This window comes from Diabrotica virgifera, chromosome 3 (assembly GCF_917563875.1).
Source record: "Diabrotica virgifera virgifera chromosome 3, PGI_DIABVI_V3a".
NCBI classification, from domain to species: Eukaryota; Metazoa; Arthropoda; class Insecta; order Coleoptera; family Chrysomelidae; genus Diabrotica; species Diabrotica virgifera.
Window position 1 is genome coordinate 173,685,921 of NC_065445.1, and position 18,558 is coordinate 173,704,478.

The 18,558-nt window shown below is 32.2% G+C and overlaps 1 protein-coding gene across 1 annotated transcript in view; it reads right to left on the bottom strand.

Annotated features, from left to right (window-relative positions):
- The window catches only part of LOC114334842 (WD repeat-containing protein 48 homolog), a 160,711-nt gene that overhangs the window by 113,968 nt on the left and 28,185 nt on the right, over positions 1 to 18,558 (bottom strand). Inside the window, exons 4-6 of the mRNA XM_028284954.2 lie at positions 7,947 to 8,087; positions 4,855 to 4,960; positions 3,341 to 3,437 (exon numbers count right to left, since the gene is read on the bottom strand). Of these exons, the coding sequence (XP_028140755.1) occupies positions 3,341 to 3,437; positions 4,855 to 4,960; positions 7,947 to 8,087 (344 nt within the window). The remainder of the gene's footprint in view (positions 1 to 3,340; positions 3,438 to 4,854; positions 4,961 to 7,946; positions 8,088 to 18,558) is intronic.

Consider the following 18,558-nt stretch of genomic DNA (forward strand, 5'->3'; position numbering starts at 1 on the left):
CTATGTGACTACAGCTGTTTCGGCAAAAAGGAACTCTGCCGAAACATCTGTAGTCACATAGTTATAATAAATTTTGTGGAAGTATAGAAAACAAACGTTTTCAGTGTTTTATTGTTAGATAAAATGAACTTCCATCAAGTAACGATCGAATCCATCAATTAATTATTTATTTGTATAATATAACATATAAACACTTTTGTTTTTTTTGAATACATAAGTGTATACTTCACTTTTTATAGACAAAATTGGTTTGTCATCTATAATTGGAAAATGACCAAATCCATGCAGCCTTATTTCTGCTGCTGCTCTAGATTTTGTTTTTTGTTTCTTCTGTGACGGAGCAAGTCGATTCTCTTGTATCCAAAGGACGTCCCCGTTTTCTGGAGGATACTGTGTTTGATTTTATCAAAACTTCAGCCACGTATGACGATGAATAAACTTCTTCCCTCTTCCTTGTCATCAGCAATAGAACGAATAACTTCCCCGTTGTCTGTATTGCTTTCCTTCAGGCTCATCACTGCTATTCATCACTGCTAACTTCTTCCTTCCTATCCCCTAAAATGTAGTTGTATACTATACCTGTCGACCGCCTCCATATACTCACATTGTACCATATACTGTACACTAATGTTTACTCAAATATAGAAAAAATAAACTAACTGAACGGAACGTGCACTGTAAATACAGTAAATACAAGTATGTCTTGTCATAAACAAAAATATATATGAAATTTACAACCAATCTGTAAACTATTAAACACAACCTTCCGTTGAGACACTGAAGTAACCATCACAACAACCTATTTCCTTGAATTTAATTTTTTTTTACTTAAAACTAATCAACCCTAGATGAAACCAACGGTTTGCAATTAAAACTAATATGTGTACACTACAATGTACATTGTGAATAAAGCGGATAGAAACATCGGGTCAGGTCATGTCGATATCAGTAAAGTAATGTACAATATATTGTACACCGTGAACGAAAGGGTTCAAATGTTGACATGTGTGTACACTTCCAAGTGCAGTAAACGAATATTTTATAAATGGATACTACACCAGTGAAGGCGGCCCATGTAATTGCATAATTACAAAAAGTGTTATACAGGGTGTCCCGAAAAGATTGGTCATAAATTATACCACAGATTCTGGGGTCAAAAATAGGTTGATTAAACCTAACTTACCTTAGTAAAAATGTGCACATAAAAAAGTTACAGCCCTTTGAAGTTACAAAATGAAAATCAATTTTTTCCAATATATCGGAAACCATTAGAGATTTTTTATTGAAAATGGACAGTGGCATTCTTATGACAGGAACATCTTAAAAAAAAATATAGTGAAATTTGTGCACCCCATAAAAATTTTATGAGGATTTTGTTCCCTTTAACCCCCCTAAACTTTTGTGTATGTTCTTATTAAATTATTATTGTAGTACGATTAGTTAAACACAATGTTTTTAAAACTTTTTTGTCTTTTAGTACTTTCTCGAAAAGCCAGTTGTTATTGAGATATTTTGAATATTTGTCAAATCCACCACATATTTGTACGATTATCGAGACCTGGTAATAATATGATTTATTGATAATTTACATTTTTTTGGTATATTTTGTTCCATATCAAAAAGAAGCCTTCTTCTTTAGGTGCTATCTCCGCTACGGAGGTTGGCAATCATCATAGCTATTTTAATTTTTGAGGCAGTAACTCTAAATAGTTGTTTTGAGCTGCATCCAAACCATCCTACCAGCTTCTTCAGCCATGAAATTCGTCTTCTTCCGATGCTTCTTCTACCATCTATCTTTCCTTACATTATGAGTAGCAGGATGTCATACTTCTCGCCCCGCATCTCATGTCCGAGATACTGTAGCTTTCTTTCTTTAATTATAAGTTCAACTTTCTTCTCTTTACCTATTCCTCTCAGTACTTCATTGGTCGTAACTCTATCTACCCAGGAAAACCTCATAATTCTTTTATAGGTCCACATTTCAAAGGCGTTAAGTTGTTTCATTGTCTCTACATTTAACGTCAATGATTCCACTCCATAGTATAGTACACTGTATACGTAACATTTTGTTAGGCGTACTTTAAGAGCTAATGTTAAATCTTTGCTACATAGAACCTTTTTCATTCTCTTAAAATTAGAACGTGCTTCTTCGATTCTGACTTTGATTTCTGCAGTGTAGTCATTATTTTCGGTTATAAGTGTTCCCAGGTAAGTGTATTTTTTTATTCTTTCGATCTGTTGGCCCTCTACTATCAAGATTTCGTTAGTATTATGGTTGTTTTTACTAATTTTCATAAACTTCGTCTTTTTGATATTGAGAGAGTCTGTACTCCCTACTACACCTTATTATTTTACTCGTGAGTACTATTTTACTCAACAAGAAGCCACATCTCGATAAAAGGTGCCTTATCGAAAAAATACTAAGAGGCAAAAAAGTTTTAAAAACACTGTGTTTAACTAATGGTGCCGCAATAATAGTTTAAAGTCGAACGTTCACAAACATTTGGGGGGCTTAAAACAACGAAACCCCCATACAATTTTTATGTCAACATATTAAAAAAGAAGCCGCATCTCGATAAAATCTGCGTGGCGAACCTAATGGATACGCATCGTAAGAGTTAATATTCACAAAAAAGGAACAAAACAATATTTCTTCAAATATGTATATCCATAATCATGAGAGAAATAACTTCATATAGTAAATGTTTCCTTGCTTGGCCTAATAATTTGGCCAGGTACTGTATATAACAGCATATCAAATGCTGTTATATAGGTTTAGAAACATGGATTGTGCAAAATAAACATAAATCAATTATAAACACGATCGAGATGAAATATATGAGAAGAATAGTTGTAGTTACGAAGTTTGAAAGACTCAGAAATGAAGATATAAGGAGAGAGCTGGAACAAGAACCGATAATGAGGAAGATCGAAAACAAACAATTGAGCTGGTTTAGCCACAGAACGAATGGAGCAAAAGAGACTAAAAAAGAAGGTAGGTACATGAAGCCAAAATGGGAAACAAAAAAAAAAGGAAGGCCGCGGAAGACATGGACGGACCAGATCCAGGATATAGGTGAAAAGAGAGACATGAATACATATAAGAGTTATGAAGAATCTGGCCAACATTAGAAGCGCATGGAAGAAATTGATAAGAGGAACAACCCGACATCCGACGCTCTGAAGGGCACTAAGGATTATGAGAAAGAAGAAGAAAAAGAAGGAAAGGTGAGGATCGCCATCAGGTAACGTCAAAATATGAAACAAAAATCTCAAAATGGTTCCAATTAGAATAATGATTTTATACATTTATTCCTAATGTATAAAAACTTAAATATACCTTTTTATCTCTTCCCCCAGAGATTACATGGCTAAAGCTTTCTGTAGCTAGTAAAGCCCACACTGAATCAGTATGAACTAAAATAGTTTGAACACACCTGAAAAAAAAATTTAATTAAAGGCATCTACTTTTTTATACACTGTAATTATTGTACACATTAATTGAAGCCAAATATACAATGAAATAATACACCATTTAGCAGTGGCGACGCGTGACTTTTTCTAAAGTGTTAGCAAAACCAGATGCAAAAAATCTTATTTAAAAAAAATGAAAATATGGCTAAATTTATATATGGCTTTAATAATATCATTTTGTATATCACTTGAAACTCTCGAAAAAACAGTTGATGTTTCTAGACGTTGGCAAAATTTTTGATGTTTTTTGGCAATTAATGTTAACAATTTCCTGTAATTGTCAGAGTCGTCGCCCTCAAAATGACCACGAAACGCTAATTCTTGTTTGGCCAAAAAACATACGGTATCTATTATAAGTGTGCTAAGGATATACCTATCTATTTTTTTAACAAACTCATTATGTTTAGCAATATTTGCTTTACAAGCTTGGTTAAGAGAACTTTCGATTCTTGTTTTGCCAAACTGAATCATATTGGCTATACATCTTACATGTAGGTAACCGAGAAATTTCATGTCTCCTTTTTAAAACTCTAAAACTATTTAAATCGTTAACACGGCCGCTGGTCCACCCATTTTTCTGTAGAAACAAGAAGACATGGCCAACAATACAGTCTATTTTTCTTGCAACCACATCGCCAAGGATTTTCACTGTACCAACTAAATTTAAAATATCGAACTACTTTCTTTTGATTTCTTTTTTAAATTGTTTAAAATAGGTATTCCATTTTCAATAATCTCATTTTTTTCTTCAAAATTATACAAGGAGAATTACTTTTCAAGTAGTTGATCGATTATGCAGCTACACTCATCCATGGTTAATTGCACGCACACTGTAATAGGTACTGTAACCAAATCAAAAACTGGTAACAGGCCTACTGATATACATAACGCCTTCAAAAATTTTCAGCCACTAGCCGGTCCCGACCGACAGCGAGGATCACCACATGTAACCACAACCGAAAGTGGTAACAACATATAATAAAGTGTAACTGAGGCACATAAACTCGCTAATATTTTCGTGTGTCTACGAGTAGTTGGCTATTTACTGAATTAGGTACTTTTAACACATAATATATTTCTACTGGTAAAAATATAAATGGAATTATTTCACAGTAGTCATAAAATATTTATTTGCAAGATTTTTAACTATTACTAATGGTAACAGTGGTTACAAGGACCCTTCGCCAGTACCATTTAGTGATCAGCGGATGAGACATTAATCCGAATCTTAAAATTATTTTAAATATATAATGAATAAAAAAAATCATGGAAATTCAAAATCCAGATTAAAAAGATAAAATATTAATCTAATCGATACAATATATTTTTGTGTAAGTCAGTTAAGCATGTACGGACCTATTATGAAACAAAAAAAGTTACCTTTGCGATCCTAGATTCCATAATTTAATAGATCCATCACTGCTACCTGACAAACATTGATTCCCATCCCTTGAAACGACCAGTGCTTTCACATTGTCCGCATGACCTAAATTTTAAATGTATCACATTAGTCCAATTAGAGATATATGTACATATATTTGTACATTTTAACAGAAGTAAACATGTATAAGTATATACAGAGATGGGCAAAAATATGGAATAAATTCATTTTTTCTAAAATGGACGATTTTGGAAATAAAATGATTTTTTGACATATATATCATACTAGTGACGTCATCCACCTGGGCGTCATTTATACAGGGCGGCCAAAAAAATAATGTTTGAATTGAATTAATTGGCGCAAAACGATGATTGTATGCAATTTATTTAACTCAAAATACATTTAACTGCTGTCAGAAAATAGAAAAAATTGTTTATATGGCAAATAAACATTGATTTTCTCTTAAGTTAAATGTTCAAACGGCAAAGAGAAAAAGGTTTATAGAGAAAAGGGAGAAAGATATATATGTATGAGGGAGGTTACACCAAAGTAAGGACTTGTGTCAGATTGACTGAAAGTTTTTCAGTGACGGTTGGTTTTCATTAAGGCTATCCACTGAGTCCGTAACTGTTTAATCTTGTGGATGTGTTGAATTACCAAATATATAGTGCGGCAGATTCGTGCAAATATTATAAGAATTGTGCATTTAATGATAGAAGCATATAATTTGGACTACATATACTACACATATAAAAGTTCAAAATTAGATATGAGGCCATCTCAGATTTTACATTTTACAAAAATGCCGGGCATTCAAAATGGCGACGATACATATGTGACTAATAGCACGCTAACTTTTGGACGAAAAGTCCAACATCAACCAAATTTGGTATATGAGTTCTTCTTTTTGTTGTATAAGATCGAGCTCTTTAACTGGAAGAATCGGTTTACCAGAAGTTGTGTTTTTGCTGATTTTTATGTAAAAATATGTTTTTTTTTCAATTCTTTCACCCTGTATATATTAATTTTTCAAAAAGGTAATACCGGCGTTGAAAAGAGCGTAGAAATATTTTTTAGGAAATATTTTGAACTTTTGAGTTATGTTAATTACCATTAATAAATGCATCACTTATCTTCACAGGCAACCTATGTATGTTCGCCAGAATCGTGCAAATATTATAAGAATTATCGTACATTTAATGGTAGAAGCATATAAGTTGGACCACATATACTACACAGACAAAAGTTCAAATTTAGATATGAGGCCATCTCAGATTTTGCCTTTTACAAAAATGGCGGGCTTTCAAAATGGCGACGATACATATGTGACTAATAGCACGATAACTTTTGAACGAAAAGTTCGATTTCAACCGAATTTGGTATATAGGTTCTTTTTTATGTGTACGGTCAACGTGTTGAACCGGAAGAATCGGTTTACCAGAAGTTGTGTTTTTCCTGATTTTTTATGTAAAAATATGTTGATTTTTTTTCAATTCTTTCTCCCTGTATATATTAATTTTTCAAAAAGGTAATACCGGCGTTGAAAAGAGCGTAAATACATTTTTATGAAATATTTTGAACTCTTTGGTTATGTTAATTACCAATTAATAAATGCATAACCTATCTTCACGTGTACCTATGCTATGTGCGGCAAATTCGTGCAAATAATATAAGAATCATTGTGCATTTAATGGTAGAAGCATTTAATTTGGACCACACACACTACACATACAAAGATACAAATCTGCCGCACATAGGTACATGTGAAGATACGTTATGCATTAATTAAATGGTAATTAACATAACTAAAAATTTCAAAATATTTTATAAAAAATATTTTTATACTCTTTTCAATGGCGGTACCTTTTTGAAAAATTAATATATACAGGGTGGAAGAATAAAAAAAAACAACATTTTTTACATCAAAAACAGTAAAAACACAACTTCTGGTTAACCGAATCTTCCGGTTCAAGACCTCGATCTTACTCATCAAAAAAAGAACCCTAATGCCAAATTTGGCTGAAACCGGACTTTTCGTTCAAAAGTTATCGTGCTATTAGTTACATATGTATGTATAGTCACCATTTTGAATGCCCGCCATTTTTGTAAAAGGCAAAATCTGAGATGGCCTTATATCTATATTTGAACCTTGATATGTGTAGTATATGTTGTCCAAATTATATGCTTCTACCATTAAATGCACAATAATTCTTATAATATTTGCCCGAATCTGCCACACATAAGTACGTGTGAAGATATGTTATGCATTAATTAAATGGTAATTAACATAACTAAAAACTTCAAAATATTTCCTAAAAAATATTTACGCTCTTTTCAATGGCGGTATTAATTGTTTGAAAAATTAATATATACAGGGTGAAAGAATTGAAAAAAAAAACAACATATTTTTACATAAAAACTAGGAAAAACACAACTTTTTGTGAACCGATTCTTCCGGTGCAAGACCTTGGTCCTACACATTAAATAAAGAACCTATATACCAAATTTGGTTGAAATCGGACGTCTCGTTCAAAAGTTATAGTGACTAATATCACATTTTGAAGTCGCCATTTTGAATAGTCGACATGAGTTTCCAGAGGAGATCCAGAGAATTAACTGATATTCAGGGATGTATAGCTAAAAAAATCAAAATTTCAAAACATTGTGCAATATAATAAAAGTGCTGTTTTTGTGACGGTACGCGCCGGTACGCCGTACCGGTACCTCTTGGGATGACAAAATTAAAAAAAAAACAACAAAATTATAGACAAATTCCTGAATTTTTCCTTGCTCCCAAATAGCTTTAAAACACCGTTATTGAGGTTAAATTTAAAAGGTTTTCCCGGGGGCAGATCCTTCTTATGAACACTCCCCAGACCCCCGGAACCCCCCGGATTGCGTACCGGAACCTATATTGTTACAAAAACAGCACTGAATTTAATTATTTAAGACAAAACGTGGAACCAAAACAATAAGTTACAGTAGTTATTGAATAATGTGAACCCTGAGAACAGCCAGGCTATTGAACTAAACAATATTTACGTAACACAAATTAAATATTGATGTTTTTTCAAAAAGTAAACCAACTTACCTTTTAATTTAAGCAGTTTGGCACATGTTCTAGGATCCCAAAGCCTCAGAGCTTTTTCTGTGGATCCACTGACTATTATACTACCCGATGGATTCATAGCTAAACTGTAAATGGATTCTTTGCTGCCTACTAAACTTGAAGCTGCAAATAAATATTTGATTATAGAATGTATAATACTATTAGTTCAGTCATTTGGTCAAAAAAAAGAGAGTTACCTAGAAAATGTTTCGGGAGTTTTGAAAATTATTAGTTTTATGGATTTCGGTAGTTATGCTTTTTTCAAATTTCAACTTTGCTACCTCGTATCTGCGCCTAATAACAGTTTTTTGGGAATATCTCCTTTCTGACGCATTTTATGAAAAAAACATGTATATACAAAATTAAACTAGAAAAAATTTCCTATAGTAATTTATGTATTTATATCTTTTTCTGTTAAATCAATCAGTGGCGGATCTGGACATTTGCCTTGGGAGAGGAAATTTGCCTTAAGGGGAAACTTCCAATGAAACACCAACCAAAAGTCACAAAAAAGATAAACCCAAACTACATAAAAGACATAAATAATAACTTATATGCATTAAGTTCCCTTAATTTTATAATAACTTATATAAATAATAACTTATATGCATTAAGTTCCCTTAAGTTTCCTAACTAGCGTGTTTATTGGGTTGAATTTGTCTGTCTGTGGTTTAAGTTTCATGTCAGCTAATATATTTTTACAGGTAAATAGGGAGAAGTGTACTTTTTAAGTGTGTAAATTAAATACTTCCTAGCTGAGCGCTTTCGGCTTATAAAGCCATCTTCAGAGCTATGCTACAATAAAAAGGTCTCTAATGAATAATTGATTTTAGAATTCAAAAGTTTAACTTACGTCAAAAGGTTCAAAATACCACTATGAAGACAGATGGATCCCATGTATGATATAAAAATACTTTTATTTTTTATGCAGTTTTTTAATTGATGGAAAAAATTGGAAAAAAACCTTGTCTGATTGTTGAAAAATGCTCAACCCAGCTTTGTTTTATGGTCGGAAAAGTTAAAAACATCTATTACAAGCCCAAAGGACTTTCACACGAAAAATTACATTACATAAAACGAATATTTGATCATGGTAAGGTCGAGCAACCTTACCATCTGAAGTCTACGGTGTCAGCATGCAGAATGGCGGTATTTGGCAGGAGGCTTTTAATGACAGCCGACACAGACAAGCCAAGACATTAAAAGCCTCCATGCCACATACCGCCATTCTGCATGCTGACACCGTAGACTTCAGATGGTAAGGTTGCTCGACCTTACCATGATCAAATATATTCGTTTTATGTAATGTAATTTTTCGTGTGAAAGTCCTTTGTGCTTGTAATAGATGTTTTTAACTTTTCCGACCATAAAACAATAGCTGGGTTGAGCATTTTTCAACAATCTGACAAGGTTTTTTTCCAATTTTTTTCCATCAATTAAAAAACTGCATAAAAAATAGAAGTATTTTTATATCATACATGGGATACATCTCTCTTCATAGTGGTATTTTGAACCTTTTGACGTAAGTTAAACTTTTGAATTCTAAAATCAATTATTCATTAGACCTTTTTATTGTAGCATAGCTCTGAAGATGGCTTTATAAGCCGAAAACACACTTCAAAAGTACACTTCTCCCTATTTACCTGTATTCATAAGTGTGTACAAAACTATTTCAGTCTTTACATTTTTTAATATATTTTTATGTTTCAACAATTTTTTTCTTTGATGTTGGACCTTATTAGGGGGAGAAATTTCCCCTTTTTCCCTCCCCGTATATCCGCCACTGAAATCAATAGTAGTCGCGTACCAGCGTGAAAAAGTATTATTTATCTACACCACCACATGTTATTCGTATATTTTTTTAAAATATTCTACTATTGCCGCCTTATTACATCTAGTCATTTGGTAACCGAGTCACCGCGGTGAACCATTTTCATCTATTTGCAGTAACTAGATCGATCGAAATATAAATCCAATACCGTAATCCATAATGTAGCAAACCGTAGTACCAAACACCCGGAGCGATCCCGACGATCACGAATAGCTGTTTCAGTAGACATACTTTTTGACGAGACAATGATTCCAACTGTGTCACAAGTTGAAATTCTTCAATTCCTGGGGAATGATGTGAAAAAGAACCGCCTCATTGAAATGTTGAAGACAAAATTTGAAAGGGAAAATTTCATGTTCTCACAAGCCACGGAAGATGCGGATACGCTAATCATCAATACCGCAATAAATGTTTCACCAGCATTTGATAACGTAATAGTGGTTGGCAAAGATATAGATCTTCGGATTCTTTTCACAGCTCTATGTACGCGATCAAACATGTACTTTCTCAAACCAGGAAAAGGAAAATTTTCCCAACAAATATATCCCACCGAAAGTATCATGGATAAAACAGCTGCAGATCATATTTTATTTTTGTATGCCTTCAGTGACTGTGATACAACATAATGTGCACTCTATAACCAAGGAAAAATGAAATCCATTAATGTACTCCGAAAACATCAAATTTTTAACGAGGGTATTTAGGTATTTAAAAGTCTAAACGTTGATCCACAGATCATTGCTAAAGCATAAGAACGTTTCCTTCTTCAATTATACGGTTACAGTGATGTAAAAAGTAAGAACATGTCTTTAAACAAACATAGATATGTGTGCTTCAAAAAATTAGTATATAAAAGTGAATATTGCGTCGCTATCACCAACAGAAGCAGCAGCACGACAACATTCTTTCCGAACCAGGTTCAGCAGTGGTACGGGAATGAAAAAAAAATGCATAACAATGGGGATGGAAAAAAAGAAACAAAAATTGACAAATTCCTCTTACGATGCTCCAACCCTCCGCTCCAGAATCGCTATTGAAATTTATTTCTTGAAGCGTAAAAAATGATGTCAGAAAGCCTGTGGATGCAGAAAAGCTGGATTAAAACTCTCCGTAGTGGTACTTGTAATAATTCGCAAATTTCATCACATAATTATAGTAAAGAGGAAGAAACGACATCTATTTTTGAAAAAGCTTTCGATGAAATCGAAAACGAACAGACGTGTAATGAGTTTGATAGTCACATCGCAGATGATGCGAACGAAATTTCGGTCTACATGTCTGGATCGATGCTTAGGGCGAAGTCCTTAACACCTGGTCCATCAGGAACATTAAACCGAAGGAGATTGCGCTAAATTTCTAAATAAATGCATAGCATGTGGATTAGGCCTACAGAAGAAACCACAATAAAAAAACGCGCCGCTTTCTCTACCTACAGTTGGTGTGAAAATGAGTTTTTTTTTCAAAACGTCCATTGAAATGTACCTACTTTGTGGCGCTCGTACGCCAAAAACGATTGATTTTATGAAAAAAATTATAAATACATAAATTGTAGGAAATTTTTTCTAGTTTAATTTTGTACATAAATATTTTCTTCTTAAAATGCGACGGAAAGGAGATATTCTCAAAAAACTGTTATTAAGCGCCATTTTTTCAATATGGCGGTGCGAGCTGCGGAGATACTAGGTAGCAAAGTTGAAATTCGAAAAGAGCATACCGAAATTAATAAAACTGCCAATTTTCAAAAATACCGGAAAACTTTCCAGGTAAAACTACCAATAGTCTGGGCAGATTATCGGAGAATAGGCCATTTTTGGGAAAAGTTATTTACCAGCAATTTTATTGCTGGAATCGAATCTTACGACTGTATATATACCTATGCAAAGTCCGCAGATAGTGTGCTAGTTTTTTTTTATAAACAAAATGGCGCCCAAAAATCGTGTTTTTTTCAATTTTTGCTCTATAACTCCAAAGATTTGAACTTTACACCAAAAACACCCAAAGTAAAATTCACCGTAATTAAATTCTGCATAGAGGCGTGTTTTTCCCGATTTACCTGGATGAAAATTTTCCCGGAAAATGCGGGTTTTTCCAACACAATCTTTAATTTTCAATTAAGATTCTAGGTAAGTAATTGTTAATCAATAATTAAATAACTTGGTAATATAAAAGCCCTTTTTGTATAGATTATAATTATTCCAGAAGTCGATTGAAATTGAATGAACAGTTTAGCAACAATTAAATTGTTAATTAAAAATTTACGGTCACTATAATAACCACAATAATTATGGTACATATGAATAACCTATCTAATGTACTTTACATATTTGAAGTTGGACTATTTAGGCGGCCTCAGGAATATTTTAAAATTATAAACAAATAGAATATTTCGGGAAATATTAAATTACATTAAATCATGAAAACAGTATTGGAAAAAAAGCGGCAGGACAATTCTTTTAAAAGAAAAAACGTTTAATTGTGATTAGTGGTTCCTGAGATACAACCGGTCAAAGTTGACCGGCATTTACGGCAAAGATATAAACAATAGGATCATAATTTTTGAAGCGTCACCTTTTTATTTAGGTCCTTTTTCTCCACACCAATTTTCATATCTATAAAATACTCACAACATATATTATTATAATAAAAACTATCAATATTACGAGTGAAAATTGCCAAAAATAGCAAAATTCCAATGCAAAATTAGGTTGGAGAAAATGTAATCACCAAGTTCAAAATCGGTATACGTTAAAAAAATGCATTTTCTCGGCTTCCCATGTCAATTTTCTTCATTCTTTTTTTGTTCCCAAGTAACTCGAGTAGAGCCATCTAACTAACTCATTGTTAAATCTCAAAGTTGCTTTTGTTTTGATATAAATTAATTTATTTATTATAACAAAAACTTTTAATTTGTTTAAATAAAGATAGTTTAAACTATACAGCTTTCAAATGAGAATATTTGTGTTTTTAACGTTAAAAGGTACATTTGTAGTAAGTTTATCTAAAAAAAGTCTATAACTGGAAAAAATATGTAGTTTTATTTTCTTATAAATAAATCAATTTATTATAACAGGGGTGGCCAAACTGCGGCTCGCAAACCACATGCGGCTCTTTGAAGGATTACTTGTGGCTCTCGATTGTACCCGAGTTATCTTTCAATTTTGTATTAGATATGATTTAAAAAAATTATTATCGTTCCATAATATGTGTTTCAAAATGTCTTTTAATTTACTGACAACAAACATGAAAGACTTTGTAACAAATTCCATTTCCATCCAAGATAAGAATGATATGACACATCGAAAACTGCGCTAACGAACATTACATAAGAGTGGCGCAATGTAAAAGTCAGTAATCAACCGAATCCAGACCGATTTTTGTATAACTCTTGTTACAGATGTAATTTGTATTAGGTACACATTTTGCATTTAAGTCATTTTACTCGACTTAGAAAAAAATTTTTACCATATTATACTAGAAAAACTTAACGAGTAGGTATATAAAAAAGCCGGAAGGAATATTGACCGAACTCCAAAATAGATTTGAAGACTTAAAATATGTTAAATCGTCTCTTCATTTTTTTCCGAATTCATTTGAAATGAACATAGTTCATAAGGTGAATTTTTTATTATTACCAATATATGACCCAAACAACATCTGGAGAATTAAAATTAATAGAGACGCAAGAAGATCAAGCTCGAAAATAAAACTATAAGTCGACGCCGAATACCGAATTTTGGAAATTTGTACCAGAATCCAAGAAGGTACCCTAAAAAAGAATGCTTGTCGAATTATTTCCATATTAGGAACAACGTACTTGTGTGGACCATTTTATTCCATTTTATAATTCGTGAAATCCTAACACCGATCAATATTACCTAACCAGCATCCAAAAGAATTACTGAGAAGTCACATATCACCAAATTCTAAAGAATTATCAAAAGAAGGAAAACAAAAATGTAATTAAGTTTAAATATTTCGTAATTGTATTTCGGTTTTCAGTAAGTAAAAGTTCTGTTAAAAAAATTGTAAATACCCTCTATACATAGATACTTTTTGAATAAGTATTTTATTGCGGCTCGCGAAAAATTTCAACTTGTGAAAAGTGGCTCGGACTATTAAGAAGCTTGGCCACCCCTGTATTATAACAAAACAAAAGCAAGTTTGACATTCAATAATGCGTTAGTTAGATGGCTCTACTCGAGTTACTTGGGAACAAAAAAAGAATGAAGAAAATTGCTCCATGGGAAGCCGAGAAGATGCACTTTTTTAACGTATACCGATTTTGAACTTTGAGATTACATTTTCTCCAACCTAGTTTTTGATTGGAATTTTGCTATTTTTGGCAATTTTCACACGTAATATCGATAGTTTTTATTATAATAATATATGTTATGACTACTCTAAAGATATGAAAATTGGTGTGGAGAAAGAGGACAAAAATTAAAAGGTGACGGTTCGAAAATTATGAGCCTGGTCAACTTTGACCGATTGTATCTCAGGAACCACTCATCACAATTAAACGTTTTTACTTTTAGAAGAAGCGTCCTGCCACTTTTTTCCAATACCGTTTTCATGATTTAATTTAATTGAATATTTCCCGAGATATTCTATTTGTTTATAAGCCAAAAAATTGTTTATAATTTTAAAATATTACTGAGGCCGCTTAAATAGTCCAATTTTAATTCTGTAAAGTACATTAGATAGGTACAGTGTCTTTTTATACAAAAATAATAGTTAGTCTTATGTATCATCATTTTTTGGTAATTATAGCGACCGTAAATTTTTAATTAACATTTCAATTGTTGCTAAACTGTTCATTCAATTTCCATTGGCTTCTGGAATTATAATCTATACGAAAAGAGGTTTTATATTACCAAGTTATTTAATTATTGATAAACAATTACTTATCTAAAATTTCAGTTGAAAATTAAATATTTTGTTGGAAATACCCGCATTTTCCGGGGAACATTTTCGTTGAGGGAAATCGGAAAAACAAGCCTCTATGCAAAATTTAATTACGGTGAATTTTTATTTGGATGTTTTTGGTGTAAAGTTCAAATCCTTGGAGTTATAGAGCAAAAATTGAAAAAAAAACACGATTTTCGGGCGCCATTTTGTTTATAAAAAAAGTAGCACACTATCTGAGGACTTTGCATACCTATATTATTAATATATACAATCATAAGATTCGATTCCAGCAATAAAATTGCTGGTAAATAACTTTTCCTTGTATTTTGTTAATTAGCCCAGAGTACAAATGATTGGACTATATTTAGAAAGTAGAAAACTGGAAAAAGACAAGAAACTAAAAGACACGAAGGCAGCATATCAAGAAGCAATGGCCTAAAAGAATCTACTAATGCTCCAAACATAGTTAGATAAGTAGATTCACCAATATAAAATTTAAAGGGGCATTCTTCTTCTTTTTCTGGTTCCTATGCGTTTCGGATGTTGGGAATCATATTGGGAATCATAACCTTGCTCGCTGTGATTCGAAACAGTTCCGTTGAGCTTTTCTTAAACCATGTTCTCAAATTCCGCAGCCATGATATTCTCCTTCTACCGGGTCCTCGCTTGTCTTTGACTTTACTTTGCAATATGGACTGCAGCAGGGAGTAACGGTGCTGATTTCTTATAACGTGTCCCCCAGATACTGCAATTTTATGCGTTTGATGGTAAACACAATCTCCAGTTCCTTCTTCATTATGGACCAAGACCAACGTCGGAAAAAAAGTATTTTAAGACAACTGGTTCTTTAATATATTATTCCCTATGCTTCCTCGAACACCGTACCGGAAATCTGGCTACTGATACAGGTTGCGTTCATTACTGCGCAGCACACTTGTACAGGTAAATATCGTGGGCATACTGCAAAAACTGACCAAGTCAAATATCGGGCTTTCGAGATAATTGATGTTGAATATTCTGTAATTTTATTTTAATTTTTTTTAAATCATTTTAAAAGGATATGTATTTTTTCTTTCCAGGTATTAAATGGTTGAAGTTAGTGATTCTAAGTAGCTCTAAAAATCACATTAACCTTTTTGTTTTTCGAAAAAAAATTGACTTGGTCACTTTTTGATGTAGAAATTCGCTCAAATTTAAATCATGGTCACAAAAAGATGATTATTTATGAATAATAAATCACAAAGAAAATACTTCTAATTTTAATTATTTACAGTGTAAGGCTGAAGTTTCAAATAAAAACATTTACTTTATTTTTTAAATTGGAAAATGATAACAAAAATGTAAACGTTTCTCTACTAGAATTAATCTGAATCCGAATAGGAAAAGTAGAGCTAATCTGAATCCGAATCGGACAATAATGATGGCTCTGGAGCAACATCTTCCCACTCTGATGGTACTGACTGATACCCAAGCATGGAATTCAGAGGGAGTTGTTCCTGTCTACACAATTTTAGAAGATCCTGCTTTTTAAGTTTAGAAATAGGAATTTCTTTGTAGTAAAGTAGTAGTTGAATTTCTTTTATAAGATTTATAACTCGTTTAGTACGCCCAATTACATTGAACATAAGAAAGTCTGGATCAGTATAGTTGTACTTAAACAATATATTGCGGTTTGTCTTCTTCATATCACATACATATAATTTTTAGCCAATTAACACGATTTCAGTTTTCGTCAATGGTTCTATTTTTCAGAGTACCTACATTAGCAGCTAGATTATTTATATCAAGAAAAGCATTATACCTTAATTCCTGTACGTTATATGCATCACTTTTTTTGTTTTGGCCAGTCTAAAAATGTGTAACTAATCATGCATAGTGTATTATCTGGAACACTATTTTTAGCATTTTCTATGGCACTGTGCATGTAATCTACTTGCATGTAAGAATGCCCAGATTCTAAAAAATTATGCTGCACAATATTTAAATTGCTGTTTTATACGATAAAATGAAAGATAAACTTAATATCTATTTTTCCAACACGTGATCGTTCAACAGATAAACATACAACGTATAGATAAAACTAAAACATAGAAAAGTGACCAAGTCATAATATCCAATTGTCGTAGTTCAATGTTGACATGAATACAATATGAATAATATTTCATGCAAAAGTAACCAAGTCAACATGTTCATTTCTTCCAGTCTGTTGATACGCATACCCAGACATAGACATTTGTATGTTATGTGTGTTGCGGCATCAAACCTTATAATTTTGCCTTGGGAATTTTTTCAGGTATTCGGTTAGTTCTTTGGAGTTACTTGGTCACATAAACTAAAAATCGATAAAAATTGATTTGGTCAGTTTTTGCAGTATACCCACGATATATCGAATTTAAAATTATTGTAAGACGAAAACTTTTTTTGTCATTACTTTTTTAACATTATTAGACTTATGAACTGTAATTGCATTCTGTGGTTTAAAAAGTATTGACAAAAAAATTTTTAGTCCTAAAATAATTTAAATTCAATATACTGATTGATGAGTGTGATAAAGCTCAGTAGATCCGCTATAGTAATAGATAGCAATAAAAGTTAATAACAAAAATTGTAGCCAACTTTCAGTTTCACATTACGAAATTAGTTAGCATTACAGGGTGTTCGATAACATAGTGGCAGACAAAACTTATGTTTTTTTTAATGGAACACCCTATATTTTATTTTATATTCGAAATGCTCTTAACTTCCCCATCTCAAGAATATAAAGGTTTGTTATGTTATATAGGGGTTTTACAAAGTTATAACCAATTTTCTATGAAAGTCGTAACAAGTTCAGCTCCCTGTATAAATAAAAACAAGCACAACGGCAATGATGGTTTATTGGTGCGATATTTTTTTGTTGATTGTGAAAATTTTTAAGAATTGTTGATATTGCTAATTTTCCTTATATCGAATACAGGGTGAGTCAAAACGCAAGTACATTCTTTTCTCAGAAATTTTAAATGGAACACCCTGTATTTTATATCTCCATCGAAAAGTATCATTACCGTACTTTAATTTTTGTATAATATTCCCTATGCCTAAATTTGTTAGTTTTCGAGATATTTTCATTTTTCCGAGCAAGTTATTAATTAGGGTGTTCTATTTAAAATTACTGAGAAAATAATGTACTTGCGCTTTGACTCACCCTGTATTCGATATAAAGAAAATTAGCAATATCAACCATTTTTATAAATTTTGACAATTAACAAAAAAATATGGCACCAATAAACCATTGCTGTTGTGCTTATTTTTATCTATACAGGGAGCTGAACTTATTACGATTTTCATAGAACATTGGTTATAACTTTGTAAATACCCTGTATAACATAACAAACCTCTATGTTTTTGTGATAGGGAAGTTAAGAAGATTTCGAATATAAAATAAAATATGGGGTGTTCTATTTAAAAAAACAAAAGTTTGGTCTGCCACTATGTTATCGAACACCCTGTAACATTCTAACTAATTTTATAATGTGAAGCTCAAAGTTGGCTACAATTTTTGTTATTAACTTTTATTGCTGTCTATTACTATAGCGGATCTACTAAGCTTTATCACACTAATAAATCACCCTGATTTTGTATTTATCTGTACAGGTGTGCTGCGCAGTAATGAACGCAACCTGTATCAGCAGCCAGATGGCCGCTACGGTGTTCGAGGAAGCATAGGGAACAATATATGAAAGAATCAGCTGTCTTAAAATACTTTCTCGAAAACGTTGCTAGCTATTACACCATTAGGGGCATTAGAAAAAAATAAAAGTTTATTTATATAGATCAAATTATAGTACGGGATCCGACATTACTCTTTTGACATTA